Below are 18,561 nucleotides of genomic sequence, written 5' to 3'. Positions count from 1 at the left end.
GGCTTTAATTATGCAAACTGTAGAGTCAACGGTAAAGTCAGTCCGTTAAGAGTTGGACAGCTGATGAATGCAAACATCTCAATTCTTGAATGTATACAAGATCAGTCCATTGGGATGATATTAACGGGCCTGATACCGCGCAGTGCTCCGATTGTTTTTCTTATTTTGAACTCTGAACACTGTTGCGCTGAAGCAGATTTTAAAAACAAAAGGAATTAAGGCTACGTGGCAGCTGAAAGATAAATGTCTGGAGCATTTGCACACATATAATAGATGAGGATGCTGAGCACATAAATAGATTTCTTTTTCTGTATTTTCTTGCCCATACATGGTCTCTGAGGGAAATGCATACAAGGACTGTGCAGCAAACATGCTTTTAAGTCGAATTATGCAGCAACCACTGCAGGCTAATTAGTACAGCACACCACCGCATTCATGTTTGGGGACAAAAGAAAATCTGTGTTTTACTGATAAGGTCTTTACTTTTTATTACATCTATTTCCTATTGTTAGAAAATTAAATCTTTTTTTTAAAATATTCTTTACCATAATGTCATAATAATATTTATTATTATAGATAATCTTTTTTTGTTGTTGGGGCAGTAGAACAGGTTATCAACAAAACACTGAAAACAGCTGCCAGCTGCTGGAAACAAGGTTTTGAGCACTGAATTTGTGGGCCATGCAACCAAAACAATGAGCTAAAAGAGGCTAAAGAACCCCACAGAGATACACATCTTCATTAAATAAACTTCTAGCATAAAAGAAAACGGACTAGTGCAGCTTTAACCAGGGAAGTGTCAGACTCGAAAGAGCTCACGTAACTAGCTTTTGTAAGGCACTGACAAATCGTTCTGTTTTTGGAGTATGAGAAAACACAAGAGAAAACCAGGAGGCCAAAAACAGCTTTCTGATGTCACTGAGGGGGGCACTTAGTGCTAATGATAGGTCTGCCCCTGTATATATTGTAAGAGACAGTTCAGTGAAATTACTATCTAATTTAGACATGCTCCAGATCTGTCACAGAGGGAGCTGAGATGTATTAAAACCAGCTCTATAAGCCCACAACTCCACGTGACTTGAATATGAATTGAGCATATTTGAAGTAGACGAGTGACTCCTCATTGAGTATATGGGGGTGGCTTCTCTCTCTCTATCTCTCTCTCTCTCTCTCTCACACACACTCCTCCTCTCTCATGCTCTCTTTCATATCTCTGCATGTGGCAAACACATTTCGCCCACAGACCCAGCTGACCAGCCACCTCTTTCCCCCCCCTCACGAACCCGAGCCGCTCGCCCACAGACATTCCACATCAAAGTTAATTTCCGGACTCGTTCAGATGATCAAGCAGTACGTGAGCGAGGTCTCGGCTCTGCTGACCCGTGTGATGAGGCAGACCGCTGCACACGGTGGACAGTGACACCGACGTGGTCAATCAGCACGGTGGGCGTGTATGTGTGTTTGCGTTTTTTGCTCAAAACCCAACTTGATACCTACATCACCGTTATCCACGACAGCCTCGCTCCTTCGGGCCAAAGCGCGAGATCAGTTTTCACACTTTCAATCAATACGCCACCCGCGCATTCCGTCCAGCCCACATATGCGGTAATGATCACTCGTGGTGGGCGGTGACGGCTGTTTCAGCCCAGGTGCTGGGTTTTAATTGGCTGCTTTAGCTGTCGAGGAGTGCAGGGACCTTTTGATTTGGCCAGACTGTCACACAGAGCGCCTTAATTGGCCGGCGGACAAAACATGAGGGAAACACATTACTTGAAGTGCTCATGCAAAGAGCCATTGTAATTTATTACAGAGACATCGCAATCTGAAATGCCATTAAACTCAAAATGCCATTAAACTTTAAAATAAATTAGGAACTGATTGTGTTATGAGGCACTTAAGTACTCATCGCAAGTCCTGTATGCCTTTTGCTTATAGTATAAATCATTTTGTTTATTATGTAGCAGCTAAACAGAGTGGGAAGGAGAAAAAGCTGCAGGAAAAACCAAAAACAGAAGAGGAGACAGGATGGCAGACTGAGAGTAAACAGCTTCTGCAGAAGTTTGCCCATGGCAAAGAACAGCCAACTCTCCTCCAACTATACAAATGCACACGTCAGCAAGCCACAGCTACTCTGCTAGTTACCTGCGTGCAACATGTTGACAGGAAATGACCTCACCTGCGGAGCAAACGTCGCTGGAGAAATGGCAGCGGGCTAAAGCCTCTTGCCTTTATTATTATTATTGTTTTTCAAAGTCTAGATGAGGAAGGAAAGAAAACCTGGAGGCGAAGAGAACCTGGAAAGATCCGTCTGTCGCAGTTCTCATGCTGCAGCCATTACCTGTGTGAGGCCAATAAACAACAGATTTCATCTCGGGCTGAAAATTTCCTTCTTCCATGCTTGGCAGGTTACTGCTAGGATAAATGGCTGTATACAGTATATGGCTCGTATGTACGATACTGTACTGTCATAGCACTGACACCTAAATGTACAGAGAAAACCACAAATCATTCTTTAATTATAACTTTTGTGACTCATTTCCACCGCTGCAACCACGTCTGAGGTGGTAACTCTCACGCTGGCAGGAAAACGGCTCTGAACTGTCACCCCAATCACCCGTCCACCGCCATAATTTTCTTCTCAATCTCTCATTGGGAACTATTTTTTTTTCCCCTCACAGAGAAACACTGTGCTATCTCATAAATAAATAAAAAGCCTTGCAATGCTGCAAATACCCCCCGCGAGTCACAGCTATGCCCCCGCCCCCCTGCTTTTAAACTTCAACATAAGCCTGCTTTAGTGCCATTAAAATAACTTGTCATGACAGTGTAGCCTGGGAGCAGTGCAATCAATTTCCATTACATCAAGGCCCAACTGGGCATCGCCACTGAACTAAGCGCTGGTAAGCAATCTCCCAGACCGAGGGTTTGTGTGGTGGCGTGTGTGTGTGTGCAGTACTGAGGGTGTGTGTCAGCGTGTGACGGGAGCAAGGGGATTACTCGAATAACACAAGCTTCCATTTTTCTCTACAAGTTCTCCGTCTCACCAGTAGAGGGACTGAAAATAATTATATATGTTCCCAGCATTTGATTCATTGGGACAATTCTGGTCACATTGCACATCAGGAAACAAGCCTAATTTTCCACCATAGCATCATGTGAAATTGTCACCAGCTGAACAATTTAGTCCTACAGTGACTCTCTCCCTGAAGTCATTTAGAATGCACCTAGATCAATCTACAACTAATTAACATCAGAGTAATTTATGCCACAAAATTGATTTTTGCTCGTTATAAATTATGCAGGAGTCCCGTCCACTGTCCCTTCCCGCCGCCTTATCTCTCTGGCAGAATCGGCGGATTGACACATGGCTGAAGTGTCCTTGATGGGGCATTTCTACAAACTGTCAGAGAGATAGGGGAGGCAGGAAGAAGCGGGAGAATATCTTCAAGGCTACAGACGCATGTACTCGTGAGTCTTGACAGGAGCTATAAATCAAAATCAACCCAACAGCAGTAAGTACAGACAAAGTCGAAAAAAAAAAAAACATTTTGGACTTTTCAAAAATCCTAAACTGATGAGGAATTTACATTTCCCACATTACTCACTTTCATCCACTCCTCCGTACTCTACCACCGTGCTGTGGAAGTGCATTAACACTAGTTTAGCACAGATTTTCACATCTCCAAAGCTAAGGCACTAAGTGAGCGCTAATTAGTCGAGCGAAGGCATTAATTATGTAACACGTCATCTTAATTAGCAATCCCAGATGTACGGGGTGTCAGAGGAGCGTTTGTAAGCACACTGTGTTAATTGACAGATATTTGACAAGATGTATGACAGCAGCCCGGCTGCAAAGGTGACGACCGGTTTGGGGAAGCCAGATCAGCTGGGATAACGGCAAACTTTTTTGTGAGTGAAGGACTTAAAGCGGGAAGAAACTATGGTTGAGGTGGTGAAGCTGTCTGAGTAAAGGATATTCATCAAAAGCATCATTATACCCGTCAAATCAGGAGAAATGTGTCAAATAGTTGCCCACTGTTCGGAATTAGGGCTTATAAGCTCTTGATCCCACTTTCATGCAGAGGGATTATTGTCAGGGATTCTGTCTTCCTTCTTAAAAATAAAAAAAGCCCAATCAATGTGCAGCACAGACACCAGACCACCTGACCTTTTTTTTTTTTTTTGCATTTTTGCACCATCTGCTCAAACCAGCATCACATCTGTTGCTGGGTTTCACCTGCTCCACAAAGACCTCGTCTCCCAGGCAAAGAGGTTTTGGTAAATATCCACTCAGTACAGTTCTGGGTTCAGGTTTCTATATACAGGCTGATTTAATCACAAAGAGCAGCACAAGCCGTGTGTCATGAGGTCGGAAACAATGACGGGCTAACGAAGCGCACCTGCCAATTTCGTTGCCATTTTCTGCATCCATGAGCATTCGCGGGCAAAATTAAATTGGCAAATTCAGAGTAAGGTGTGGTGATGAAACAGTTCCCGTTTCCTTTCTAAAGAGGTATGCTAATCGCCCATGATGAAAATGTCCATGCATAAGGGAGAAAAAAAAAAAAACACCACATAACAGATGCCCAAGTGGTTTGGTTGTTGGCCAGAGTTAACATTCTTCCACAATGCAACCCACAGACATCAAAGAGAACACCGATGTGGTTGCCATGCTGTTGTTCAGAGTGTTCATTGCCAAGGTTTGTTTCACATGGCAACTACAGCTTGGTTAGGTTCAGAAACTAAACACATTTGGTGTTAGTTAGGAGGGACAAGCGAGTCCACCACTGCAACAATTTACTGTGATGAAAAGAACATTTTCTGTCACGGAGTACAGACTTGAATGTGCCTATCCACCACCCCAACATCCACACCTTTAAAAAGGCATCAAACACGGCTTCAGAATTTTATAACATTTGGAAGTTATTTCTGGAACTGTTGAAGAATGGAGATATAGAAGAGGCAGTGGAAGAATAAAATAAGGAAAATATCTAATCTGATGTTGGGAATGGACATTGTGACCTAACACTCAGTGCACAGTAACTTGATGACAGATTAGTAAGGCCTAACACTCAGTGCACAGTAACTTGATGACAGATTAGTAAGGTTTATATATTTGTTATTCATTATTTATTTTTATTTATTTATTTTTGTTGTTTATATTTTCATGTCTGTATTTATTTTAGTGTTTATTTGTCATTGTCCTTTTCAGTATTGTTTAAGTCTGTGCTATTGTTTTCTGTGCTGCCAATTGTTTGGGATGTTCGAGATGTTGTAACTCAAAAACCAATAAAGACATGTTTAAAAAAAAAAAAAGGCATCAAACACAACACAATACAACATACCTCAAAACACCTGCACCTGTCAACATTCACAGCCGACGTTGATGTGCACATCCTGGCTATTACCACTTCTTTCTGTATGGCATGACACTCAGTATACTTCCTGCCTCATTACATAAAATTGCACACTGCTTTCTACACTGCAAGCGAACCCTGCCATTGGATGTAAATCGTGTACTGTAGAATCGCCCTATGTGAACAGAATTTTCGAGGGATACTGGGTTGCATAATGTGTCATCTGATACGAAAGATGGCATCCAGTTAGCTCGGGCTGCTTCTGCAGCACACGCAATAATGATGCCACTATTGCGGGAACTGTGAGTGCAGGAAATAACAGTGTGTTCTCAGTCAATTACTCTGCGCTTACTGTAAATGACCAAACAACCAAATACTAACATGTGCATGGAACTCCAGCTTCACTGTGCAACATGCAACATGCATGTCAAAGAAACAGTAACACTTTCTGCAATAACAATACTTTCTTTTCCCATCTGTGGCAATGATTCGTACATCTACACAGCCCTAAGTGTCCAGACACTTAGCACTAAACATGCATTAAATCCTCCTGTTCACCCTTGCTAGCCCTGTGTCCTAAATCTTGTGACAAAATGCCAAGGGAGATAGTTCTTTGTTTGCTTAAAACAGCATTTGTGCCCAGAAAGTGCCAGCTCATCAAACAAGGGGACACTGATCAAAGTCATCTCACCTTGTGGAAAGCTGGCCAAGTCAAACTAATTCCTGGAGCCGTTCCTCGGCGGTTTGTTCATGGGGCTCAGATCTGCCGGGCTGAGCCAAAGAAAACAAACAGAAAAAACCAGGCATCCAGGAAAACGTTGCCAATTACCTGTCACTGTTTCACAAGAGCAAACAATATCACACAAATACTGGAAATGACCACAGGATATAGAGGGAGACAGATGGAACGAGATAAGCTTGTATCCATTTTTTATCTTAGGGATTCACAACCAAACATTTTAAACCTCCTTTTCAGGTATAACTGCAGTGTTATACACATGCATCTCTGCACAATTACAGCCTGTACTGATATGCAGTAACTAAGTAACCACTCCAGTCTGAGAACACAGTGCTCTGCACATGCTTCACGCTCAGATATTTTCGCTCCTGCTTCGCCCACTTCCTCCCCTGCTGTAAGCTCTGCAATCACATCTCCTGTGTGCTGCTCCTTTGATGGCGCCAGCAGGTGGAAACCCACCGGGATGCTGAGTGTGCACTCCAGTGTACACACGCTGCTGCTGGATTGATCAGAGCGCAGGGTTGAGTTGACTTGCCGGGGTTGGGTAGCGATGGCAGGGGAACGCATAACAAACAGCCTGCCAAATCACAGGGGGGATAGGGGCACCGCGGAAAACATGGGAGTTGTGGCAAACAGCTGGACACAGAGGGAGAACTACAGCGCTGTCTGCGGGGAATTGTAACATGTGGAAAATCTACAGAGTAGAGCAAAAGTGCAGAGTGGAGGGATTCTTATTTAAATCAACCTGCGACAATGGGAATATGGTTCATAAATTTAACACTAGAACTACCAGAAATCTGTAACTACTAGAATGAGCAGCCACTCTGACCGTTCATACTTGGCTGTAGTGAACATGATATTTCATCATGTCAGATTCACATTAGAAGCTTGTTTTTTTTTTACTTTTTAAATGAGGTTTGAATGCCTGTTGACATATTGTTTGAAATTTTTAGAAATGATTACATCTCTTGTTTTTTTAAATACATTTTTAAATACATTTGGACTTTTGGAGTGTCAGGATAAAATATACACACTTATAGGAGATGTCAGACTCCTATATTTATGCTGGTTTTATTTAATTATATTTGAGAACAGCCAAAATGGCTGCATTTGTAGTTCAAGTGTAAAGTTTCCGAACTACAACAAACTGTCAATTTGAATTGACAGAAAAATAACTGGTATTACTTTAAATAACAACATTTGCCCAAGAAGTGAATCTATCGAGATTTGTCTACATACAAAATGATAAATAACTGCAATTGTATAAATATATGTAATGCAGAAATGATCCAATTTGACTCCATGTTCTGGTTGGCTGATCAAAGCTCATCCATCAGAGGCGAAGTGTTGTGACTGTTGAGTCAGCTGCACGTTTTCTTTTAATGTATTAAGCGACTGTTTGCTGCCAGCAGAGGGAATTTAGCAACCGTAGCTGTTTTCATTATGTGATCGTTTATTTTGTCATTTCTTATATGACAGCTTAGAGTCCCAGTATGTTTTCTGTCTGAGCATTTTTTAATGACAATAAGTCAGTCAGTGCATTTTGACCCGATAACCCATAAGCACAGTCCAGTGTGTCTCTTGAATGTGAAGGTTGTGTGTACCTGCTCCTGTTGTGTCAGTTACCTGAGAGAAAAACTGCGAGCCTAAAAAGATTTTCTATAACTGAAGATAACACATTACAGTCTCCACCAATGATATGATATGGTACACACTTCCTGTCTCCTAGGTGAAACGGCACATTTTCTAATAACTACTATTACTAATTAAGTCAGAATTATCTGCTGCCACCCCCATGACTTTTTGACATTTTGCAGTCACACACCAGAAGCTGTCGATATTATGATATGACATATCATCTAAGAAACGATTCTTTCTTTTATAATTCAGCAAGCGTTTCATTGCTCACCTCCAGAGCGGTTTTGTTAAAGATTTCTCCGGTTGATGCACCTTCTGCAAATTAAAGCTGCACAAGAAAATCTTTTATCTAAAAATACACCTGCCTCATCAGTGCAGCAGTGAAAAGTGCTCATTGTGCGCCATAAATGAGACCCAATTATGTCATAAACCCAAATTAAATTCTGACGTGTCAGTGGTGGGAAACCTTCACTGGAGCACAGCGAGTGACGTATTGCAGCTGAGAAAAATACAAAACTGTTTCAAAGATAACTCGCCACCACTCAGGGCAAGTTGTTCTGAGCTGGTCTCAGCAAACTATAAGACTTTTCTGAAACACGTGAGAGTCCTCTGCTAAAATTCTCTCTGTCTCAGCGGAGGTCAAGGGCGTTTTATTAAAAGGAAAAAGCCCCAGGAAGAAACAGCTTGGAAAAAACATCCACTGCATACATTGAACAGAAACAATAAATGTCCTTGAGGCAGAATTAAGGACATTTTTTCAGTCTCTCTCTGGTTCAGGGCTAAAAGCTGATGACTTTCATCCCTATTCTCACTACATTGTCTTCTTTTGCTCACTTGACCGCTTATATCCACCACTTTTTTTTCACCCAAGAACAGTAAGATAGACCTCAGGTTACAATATGTAATATTGATTTCTGAATGCAGTTATCATGATCTTGTCCTTTTTCAACAAGGTATTTAATTTGGTGCCATAGTTAACTATACAATTTAGTTGGTGGCAGCAGAAGAAGAAGGGGGAATAAAGCCACTGTGAAAGCGCAGCTTGAGACTGCCCGTTATTGACTGAGCCTGAGGTTCTGCCTTTCACCTCTGATTGATATTTGGTTTTGACTGGGGCAAGGCAGAGCTGGGACGTGACAAATGGAATGAAAGAAAAAGACGATGATAAAAAAAAAAGATGGGATCATAAATCTTAAAATACGAGCGGCACGATAACAAAAAGACCCCGACGTTTTATATTTGGTGTTTTTGTTTTGCATTATTCCTGCTGTTTATTTTAGCATAATTTTTCCCCCCTTTGGCAGTTTTAAATGTGCATGATGTCCTCGTATTCTCCGGAGACCCCTTCAGTGAAGAAAATAAGCATCAGGGCATATGAAAAAAATCATTCAAATTGATGAAAAATAAACAAAATAAAAATAGTTATCTGCTATGCTTTAAGAGCTCTTCACTCGTGCGTGAAGTGCATTTTATACGAGAGCACATCTTCCTTCTTGGGATGGAAACTCGTTGCTTTTTCCTTTGAGTCTGTCCCTTTTTAAAAGGCTAATCAGTAGCATTGTGTTTTGTGAAAGGGGTCTGTATTATGTCATGTATTATGTATTAAGTGCAACAATAATATATATTATACGTTCTGCATTCACAACTAAATAAATAAACCAAAAACCTGAATAAGTAGAGCAAATTGCACAAATTCTTTTGGTTTCATGGCCTGCAACTTTACCTTTTTTAGTTAACATTCTCATCAGCACTGTCTAAACCCAGCATGCAGCTATTTCCATATAAAAAGCTCTAAAAGCCGATTCAACGCTACCTGCTCAGCACCAAACAGCAACTGAGCAACTAGCTGGTGAACCTAGTGGAATATTTAGCAGCCAGATGTTTCTTTCAGGAGTTGGTGGAAGTGATTTGTTCAACCTAAAATGTGATAATACGTGTTTATAGGTTGTTCTGCTGTCCCTAAACATATTATTATTTATTTTCTTACAGTTACTTTTTTAAATTTCCTTTCCTTCTGACTAACTGTTCCTGGTTCATTTGAAATTCAGTCGCGTAGCCAAGGGCAAATACTGTCGTCTTTGTCACGGGAGACATTTATTTTTGGGCTATTACTTAGCAAACGTAATAATGAAAACACTACTGCAAAAAGCCAAGTAATTATAACAGCTCCATCACCCACACTGTTAATGTGGTTCTGCCCATTCAATATGCTATAGTAAGTACAGTGTGAGCTTTATAGTCTGGCAGGCATGCACTCTTACACACAGACATATTGTGTCATCGGATACTTCCCTCCTCCTCATTTTCCCATCATGCTATTCTATGTATCATCTTGAGAATTAAAAAAAATAAGCCTGGGCCAAGAACGACAAACACAGAGTGCAGGGATCATAATGCCATGCTAAGGCTACAGTATATATTTGTGCAGTTCCTGCAGTCGACTTTTACCAATTTGCATTTAATGGCTACAGCACAACACAAAAAGAAGAGCTTAATTTACCCATGCCGCGCCGTAACGGATAACTCTCAGTCTTGAAGTCGGCCCCAGCAGGAGATGATGAATTCAAATCAGACTTACAGAATAATGACAGGCTTCATTTTTTATGGATAAGTATGTTCTCTAATAAACTGACAAAATATACAATGTAATGAAATTTTTAAAAAAAGAAAATGCGCAAATTATTAAACCTCATCAAACACCTGCTGATTACACGCTGTATAACATTCACAAGAAAAGAAAGGATTACTGTCTGAATCCACTCAGTGCATCTTCTCTCCCTTACAGCAGCACCTTGGCCAGATTAATTATCTTCCATCAATTAAAGGAGCAATTATATTCAGACCTCCTTCATATGCTAATGAATCAACTCAGAGATGTGACAGAAAATTGGTTATGGCCATCAAATGGTGCTGGCAGGACATTTTGCAGCATCGAGGTGTAAGAGGTGGTAGTGTCCGACTGAGCTGGAGAGGTTAACATTTTATTAGGATTAACAAGGACATAGAGGGCCCATTAACATTTTAGTGTTTACCTAAATTTGTAATGAGTTCATCCTGTGCATGATTTAATACTGGAAGTTATCTAAACTCCACTGTTGGTTTTCTTGTGCCACAAGCTGTCTGTGGTCCTCTCACTGCCACCACCAAAACAAATGCCACATTTATTTTTACTCAGCAAAACTAAAATCATTTAGCCGCTCCCGGAGAACAATAGACTAGAGTGAAGTATAAAAAAAAATCAATATGTTTCAGCTTTAACAGCATTCATCATGGTGACAGGATTGCATATATTATAGGGAATGACATTCAAGATGTGCCAGGTCAGGATTTAAAAAACAATGAGTCTAATATTGAAAAGAAGAAACAAAAGTTTAATCTCAGGCAGGGATACTTAACTCGCTTCACCCAGAGAGAGACAGGAGCCAACATTATAAACAAACATTAATAACAGTTAAATGAATAATCAATCACAGTAATTGTCATTTGGTCAGTTTAATTCAGTAGATTACTGTAGGTATGAGGTGGCAGAATAAAGGCAAATCTAGTCTTATTCGTTGAATTGCCTGTTTTCATTGCCAAATTTGAGATACCTCTTTATCAAGAGGTTTATATCAAGTCGCCGCTCTGTGCAGGTCAGGTGTGTGAGAAATTTCCACATTAATCAAGTGTCACCACTTCTGCACACCATTGCTCAAAGGCTAATATGCCACTTTCCAAGTAACAGCCAACAGACCTTATTGAAAATTTAATCATATGTAGAAAAAAAAGGGTTAGAAAATGGTCAGCCAAAGCCCTTGAGTTGAGTATTGGTGCCCTAAGGCCTCTGATGTTCATACTAAAGGGACTGATGGAAACTTTCCTTACTCAGCACTACTGTGTTTGTTGGTAAGTCCGGTCATGGTTGCCTGCTCTAAGCAATGTATCTGCATGCATTATCTGGACAATGACAACTGGGCTTTTGCATATGTATTAATACATGCTCTTGTATTCTCGTTTGCAGTGCTCGCAGAGAAGCTTTCCAGCACTGGTACTAGGCTCAGCTACTGTTGTATGGTCCCTTGAGAGACACCCAATGTGATAGTGCTTGTTAATCTTTATTTTATCTTTTCCAAGGAACAGGTCGTTGGCAGGCTTTTGATTGGAAACTAGAGATAGCATGAAGAGGCAGAGTTAGGTGACCACCATGACATGTTGGACAGATTGGTTTCCAAGAAGAATTGGCCATACAGATTGTATTTACACCTGAAGGGGATCTGCACTTACACCTAATAAAATGGCCATGATCTTGTTCAGTCATGTTGAAAACACCTTCATTCTTCATTTTTCTGACCCCAATTCATCGTGAAGACTAAACACAGTGAAGCATCTTTAAAGCAATGGTAACTTCTTTGTGTTTGCATTTAACAAACAATTAATTTCTGGGTTTGTCTTAACTATTTATGTTCCCTGAAGAGTCTTGTTCTCTACTTAAAATGCATGTTTTAAACTTGTATTGCGCTGCTCTGTTGTTCTTTATCGTCTACATTTGGAGAAAATAGCCTCTAGCTTACGAATGCGCAACAGAGAACACATATCAAGGCAAAGGTTCCCATCATTCAAGAGCAGCAGTTGAGCTCAGGAAGAAAAATAGTTCCTTTCATTTCCAACCAGTCGAATCACTGTGTAATCATACTCAGCGGTAAGAAAGACGCTGAAATAGAATGGTGCTATCCCGTGAGAAGCCATTGTTCACTTGAGAAATTGGTTTTGAATGCGCTAGACTGAAAGACGAGTTTTGCAACCAGTATTACTTTAAGCCACAAAGCTACTAAAGTCTAGTGTCTATTCAGAATGTTCAAAATGAAAAATATCAGGTAAATGTATCAGTCGGCTTAAGGAGTTTCATGCAGAGAGATGTTGCCATGATTGTTTTTGACCTCTCAGGCTTTTTTTGGTTATCTACATACTCATGCTGCATGCCTTTCCCATCCTCCTCATTTTGTACCGGTTCAGAATAAGAAAAGCAGGTTAACAGCCTCAGTCCCAGCTCATTAGCTCCACTGGCAGTCTATTTTACACACCAAAGTTGCTACCTACCCTGTATATCCATTTCATCACTGCTCCTTTGTTCTGTGGTGTTTAATCTAAGAGATCAAACGGTGCACTTCACAAAGAAGTCATAAAACCCCAAATTTCATTTAAAAATGAATGTCACTTCCAATTACGCAGCAAGGGAGCTCATTATAATCAAATGGAATCTGACCTTTTGTCCCATAGCACCGCTGTGAGAGGGCCCGTAGGCTGTTGATCAAGAAACAAGTGACAAGGGTTTTGATGGTGAATTGGAAACTATCTGTGGGAGGCTGATGATCATATTACATAAAGGTTCATGTATACTTATTCCAAATTAAATCTTCCACCTTCTTTGGGGACACATTCCTGAAACTAAACTTCTGCACTGCTTAGGTGGCGATAATAAATGCAAGTTCTAGGTAATTACCAGCAGTGCTGCAGGTTGTTATCAGGCAGATGTGGCGTCACATCATAACAAGAATGACTATAACAGAGTTTAATAAACCATTTAACTACTGCCTCTTCATCAACGAGGACATCCGATACAGAGAATGCTTGTTGGACAAACACAGATGTCCAGGACAGAAAATATCTATCACATATCTATATCACATACAAACTATACATTATAAGAAAGTGAATAACAATATTAGCCCTACTTTTAACATTGCTGTCTGCTCCATAGCTGCTTACTGTATGCACTTAGCAAACAGCACATAAAAATCACATATTGTCAAGGCTTGGCAAATGTCCCAAATGTCCCATACAGCATAAACACAAACCTTTTCCCAAATCCTTACAAGTTTTCTACAAGTTCTGACAAAAGGCCAATTAATGCAACACATATAACAGACTCTAGGTAATGGCTCACTTTGGAAAACTTCCCTTTTCTGTCTTAGTTAGCAGACCAATTGTTTTTTGTTTTTTTTTCTTAGGTCTATTGTGTTGCTGTGTTGTTCCTCTTTTTCTATTGTGTGCTTCTTCTCACTGGCCTCGATGGGTATATAATAGGGATAAATGGCCGACAATTTCCTGAACAATTCAACCCTAGAATGCTTGTTATCATGATTAATTGTGAAAATTAGATGAACTTGAGTCACTTGCACACACAAATAATGAGCATTACAACTAGTGGAGGAGACTTATCCATATGAAATCAGTGGATCTAGAAAAATCTGTGTTTTTAGGGGGGAACTGGAAATGACTTGGACTGACACGAGTCCTGCCTCATTAATTGTTGTTGACAAGCATGTGGAAGTTCGAGGTGTTCAGGACTAAAAACTGACTGAGCCCAGTTCATGAAAGCTTCAACATTTACTGGTCTAAACACGGTGTGCAGGAGTTCTTTCCAAGAATGAAGTCTACTTCCTAACAGGGTGTGATGTGTTTCATGTGTACTGAGGCAGCAGCAGCAGACAGAAATAGGATGAGATCAAACGGGCTGGGTAGTTAGCATGATCAGTACAGCCACCGTGACTGCACAAAAGAAAAAAAAAAAAAACACCACGTACAAAAAGTGAAAACTTCTTCAATCGGAAAAAAACTCTAAAATAAATAAATAAATAAATCTAAAACTCAGAGGGAAGCAGTTCTGCCTAAAAGAAAAAGTAAAGCAACCAAGCCAAAAGCAGAGTGAACACTGGCATTGCTCTCCAAAGATAAAAAGAACTCCAAGTTCAGAAAGAACAATGAGAACTTGTGTTACACTTTGTTACCTCGAGGCAATATTGTATCTTGTAACTTACAAAGTCAATTTTGGGTGAAATTATTCATTTGCATCTCTGCATCCTAAAAGGTATATCTAAGTATACCAATAAACTACTGTACCACTATGTAACCATGTACTGCTACTTTGTTTTATATATTTAAGTGTTATTTACTCAACCAAACCGCAGTAAATTATAGGAGTGAATACTGCAAACAGCAACAAAAACTTTTTTTTTTTCTGTCACACATACTGACAAGAGTCTCTACAGCTAAGGGGGTTGTGAGGGATGGAGCCTATCCCAGCATGCATTAGGTGAGAGGCAGGGTAAATCCTTGACAAGTTGCTGGTCTATGAAAACGCTAAAAAGAGCATTGCAAAATGCATTCACACCTACAGGCTGGTCGGGTGTGGGAGACGACCCAGGACATAGACCCAGGTAGAAGAGTATATTTCTTTCTTTCTAAAAAAAAAAAAAATCATTAATGTCGCTTCTGCTGCCGTTGCCAATCATCAATCATCTTTTGCCACCTGTTTTGAGATGCTTAATGTCTCCAAAGTAGATAGAGAGATTAGGACTACTCCCCCAGGATGACATTTTGAGGCTGGTGAGAAAATGATTTATGACTTAGCCCGGCCTTCGCAGGAGTCTGTCTTTGTGTCTTTAAAAGGGACTATAAAGTGTAATCAGGTAGCAGTTAACAGCAAAACACTTTGTCTGACCCTCACGCCTACGACGCACGACGGCAGCTGCGCTGAAACGTAACAGCCCCTCTAGCCACCCAAAACCTCTTCACTTCTCTCGGTTTTTTTTCCACGGCTGCGTCATCCTGCATTTATTCGTATCCTTTGCAGACGTGAGCCACCACAGGATATGCGAGCCCGGCCAAATGAGTCACAGAGAGAAGGAGCTGTCGTTGTGAAATAGCCTGAACGGAGGAACATTTTTACTTGTGAACTCCACTTTGGCAGAAACATTTTAGACTGGAGCAGATTCGTAATATAGGATCATTTTAAACTTAGCCATAGTGCTTTTATTATGTTGCTATTTATTGATCGCAAGAAGTATTTTGGCGTCACTCAAAAGGTCAACAGAAATTTAAATAATTCCAGTAACTTACGACAAAAGAAAAAGAAAAGGACGTGCGTATAATTAAGTTGTACATTTTGGGTTCTCCCTATCCACTGTGCCTGTTCTGTGAACCTTGGCTGTGACAGTGTCAGCAGCAGGCAATCTGTCACCCACTTTAGGTTCAGGCTTAAATATTTCAACAGCCTTAAGAAAAAGTGCTGAAGTGGCTCTGTGTGAATTCCTCTACTTAGCAATTAAAGCAGCCTAGAAGTCACAGAGACAGCGATGCTATTGACTGCGACACTTTGGCAAAAGGTGCAGGGATCAGCTTTAAAATGCTTAATTTTTCTACAACAACAACCCGAAGCCGCATTTCTTTTGCCAGCGCGCAGTGTAAGAAAATCACCCAGACATTGTGCACAAAGGCCTGAGCAACAATGAGGATGGTCTCTTGTGGGAATACTTTTGTTCTGAAATGCAATGAAATATAAATGCATTTGAAATGAGGCAGGAGTGAGTGTTTAAACATTTCGACACGTGCAATCAAGGGATTTGAAGAAATGTAGTTTACCTGTGACGGACAGCTCAGTCGTCCTTCGTACCACAAAGTTCCCAAACTGTAATTCGCAGGTGTAATTCCCAATGTCATCTTCCCGTACTTCCTTGATGGACAGAGTGTCTCTCCTCCTCTCTATGGTTTGTCTCCACTGCTTTGGCTTGCATTCCTTTATTGAAAATACAGACAAAGACCATGGGGATACAGAAAGTAAATACACTGTGTCACTTCAAGTGTAACTAATGTTTGAAATCAGCAGGAAACACACTTTTACTTGCATAACACTAATCATTACCAACAGAGAAGACACTTTATATTTCGTCTTATCTTTAAGCACACTAAATGAAAACAGACTAAATCCATAGAGAGCCCTTTGTTACTCAACATCCTGCGTTAAAGAAGCAGCATTTTGACATGCAGTTATAGTAGAGAGACCTCATATCACAATATACAAACTTTCTTAAATTATGCTTCTTTTCAGACATTATTCAAGTGTACCCCTGTTGCACAGACACAAACACTGTTTAAGACAGTGATTTATGGGATTGAATTGTTGTGCGTTTATTATTCTGAGGGAGGACTGCTGCACTGTAATGGACTGTGTTGCACCAGATATTTGTTTTTTCATAACTAAGTTTATGCAAAGTCTTTCCTAAGCTCTTTGTAACTACTTCAAAGACAGGATTTGTTGGGTACCATCAATACTTTAGGAATGTGATATCAAAGACTTAAGTAACTCAGTTGCTTGGAAACAGCACCAAAAAAGCAATATATGATGCAAACATTAAGTTACTTCAGCAGCACACATTTGGAGTTTCATTTATTCATGCATATATAGAGATATAACTGTGTCAGTGTGTGTAGTTGTACTCATGCAGTCCAGAATGAGTGGAAACATCTGATTACCTAACTGACATTCAGTCTTTTGGCATCACATTTTTCTAATTTGGGGTACATCGTGATGTTTGATTGTAACTTAGTCCAGTTCACATTGTTATTATATTTCTTTAAGTGTCATGTCACGTGTCAACCTTATCCCATTAGGTTATATATCACTGGGGTCAAATATTTAGAAATGATTCATCTATTTAAAAGTTGAAATGTAGGACGTTATGGTGAATGTGTGCTCAGGTTAAAAATGTAACAAATCATGTCTGTGTGGACAGAAAGAACAGAGTCAGGGAGAACCTGTGAGCGTGTGAGAGTCTAAAAGTATTTGTGCAGTAGTAGTATGTACTATTTTTTAATCTTGGAGGATATGTTTGGATTTGAGAGCTGCTCAGGTGTGAAAGTTGTCCCTGTGTGTGTGATGCAGTGCAATTTTAAAAAAATAAATAAAAAATGGAACACTACGTAGAAGTCTGAAGTTGAGCTTGCATAAGCTGACTGGCTGTCAGACCTATTTGTGGAGAGAAAAGTATCTAGTTTCTAATACTTTCAGTCTCTTTCGCAACCTCTGTTGTGTGCCGTATTGGCACTTTCCTCATTCTCATTACGTGGGTAGTAAATCGTAGTGTGTGGTTTAGCTTAGAGTTCGCTCTCAGCATTGTCAGCACTTTGTATCTGTGTGTATATATCACAATCCATGGAAGTGCATACATATTCAGCCCTCCATTTTCTACACCAAATTTAAAATGTTTCATTTTGTAGTCAGGGTTTAGAAATAGCAGGAGGAGATTATCTGTTTTTCCTGCCAGACTGGCCACCACTGGTTTCGGAGGTTGTGTTCAGTCCCAGGAAGGTTTTTTTTTTTTAAAGATTATCTTTTTGCCCTTTTATGCCATTAATGATAGGACAGCTGAAGATAGACAGGAGGCAGGGGGCAGAGAGAGGGGGAGTGACACGCAGTAAATGGCCGTCTGATGCGGGATTCGAACCGGGGCCAGCTGCAGCGAGGACTGCAGCCTCCACACACGGGGCGGCCGCTTAACACACTACGCTACCGCTCCCCCCCCCCGGAACGTTTTCACAGGAAACATAAAAACATGTTAAAGCAAATAGCACTTTAAGCAATAAATGTAGAGACTGCTACTGTAAAAAGGGGTTAAACCGCAAGATTGAACTAACCACAACCAAAAACTAATAAAGCACCCTTTGGATCTACAGAAATCTTGTGGGTGCTACATTTTTTTATTGAAAACTTTGACGACTTTGGATAGGGAGGACAGATGGTAGGTGACAACTGGGTAAACATAAATTGTACATGTATTTTAATGTGTAGTGTCAAATACTTGGAAGGCTGTTGGTGACAACTGCTGATACATTTTACAGTCTAATTGAGTGAAGATAAAAAGTTACGTTATTAAAACTACTTCAAAGTGCACTTCCAGAAGAACTCATGACTGACTCCTATTCTACATTTCTACAGCGTACTGTCATGTAGGCGGTAAGTATTAAAGTAAGGCCTTTCAGATTGTGGGCCACAGAATACCCGAGGCAAAG

At 40.4% G+C, this 18,561-nt stretch overlaps 1 protein-coding gene across 7 annotated transcripts in view; it reads right to left on the bottom strand.

Moving 5' to 3' along the window:
• The window catches only part of LOC104924097 (interleukin-1 receptor accessory protein-like 1), a 260,076-nt gene that overhangs the window by 100,389 nt on the left and 141,126 nt on the right, over nucleotides 1–18,561 (bottom strand). For all 7 annotated transcript variants that reach the window (XM_027291703.1, XM_027291700.1, XM_027291702.1 and 4 more), the window contains one exon: nucleotides 16,135–16,288. In XM_027291703.1, coding sequence (XP_027147504.1) covers nucleotides 16,135–16,288 — 154 coding nt within the window. The remainder of the gene's footprint in view (nucleotides 1–16,134; nucleotides 16,289–18,561) is intronic.

This window comes from Larimichthys crocea, chromosome XIX (genome assembly GCF_000972845.2).
Source record: "Larimichthys crocea isolate SSNF chromosome XIX, L_crocea_2.0, whole genome shotgun sequence".
NCBI lineage: Eukaryota > Metazoa > Chordata > Actinopteri > Sciaenidae > Larimichthys > Larimichthys crocea.
Note: the sequence above shows the minus strand (reverse complement) of the source record. Positions and strands in the feature narration are given on the sequence as shown.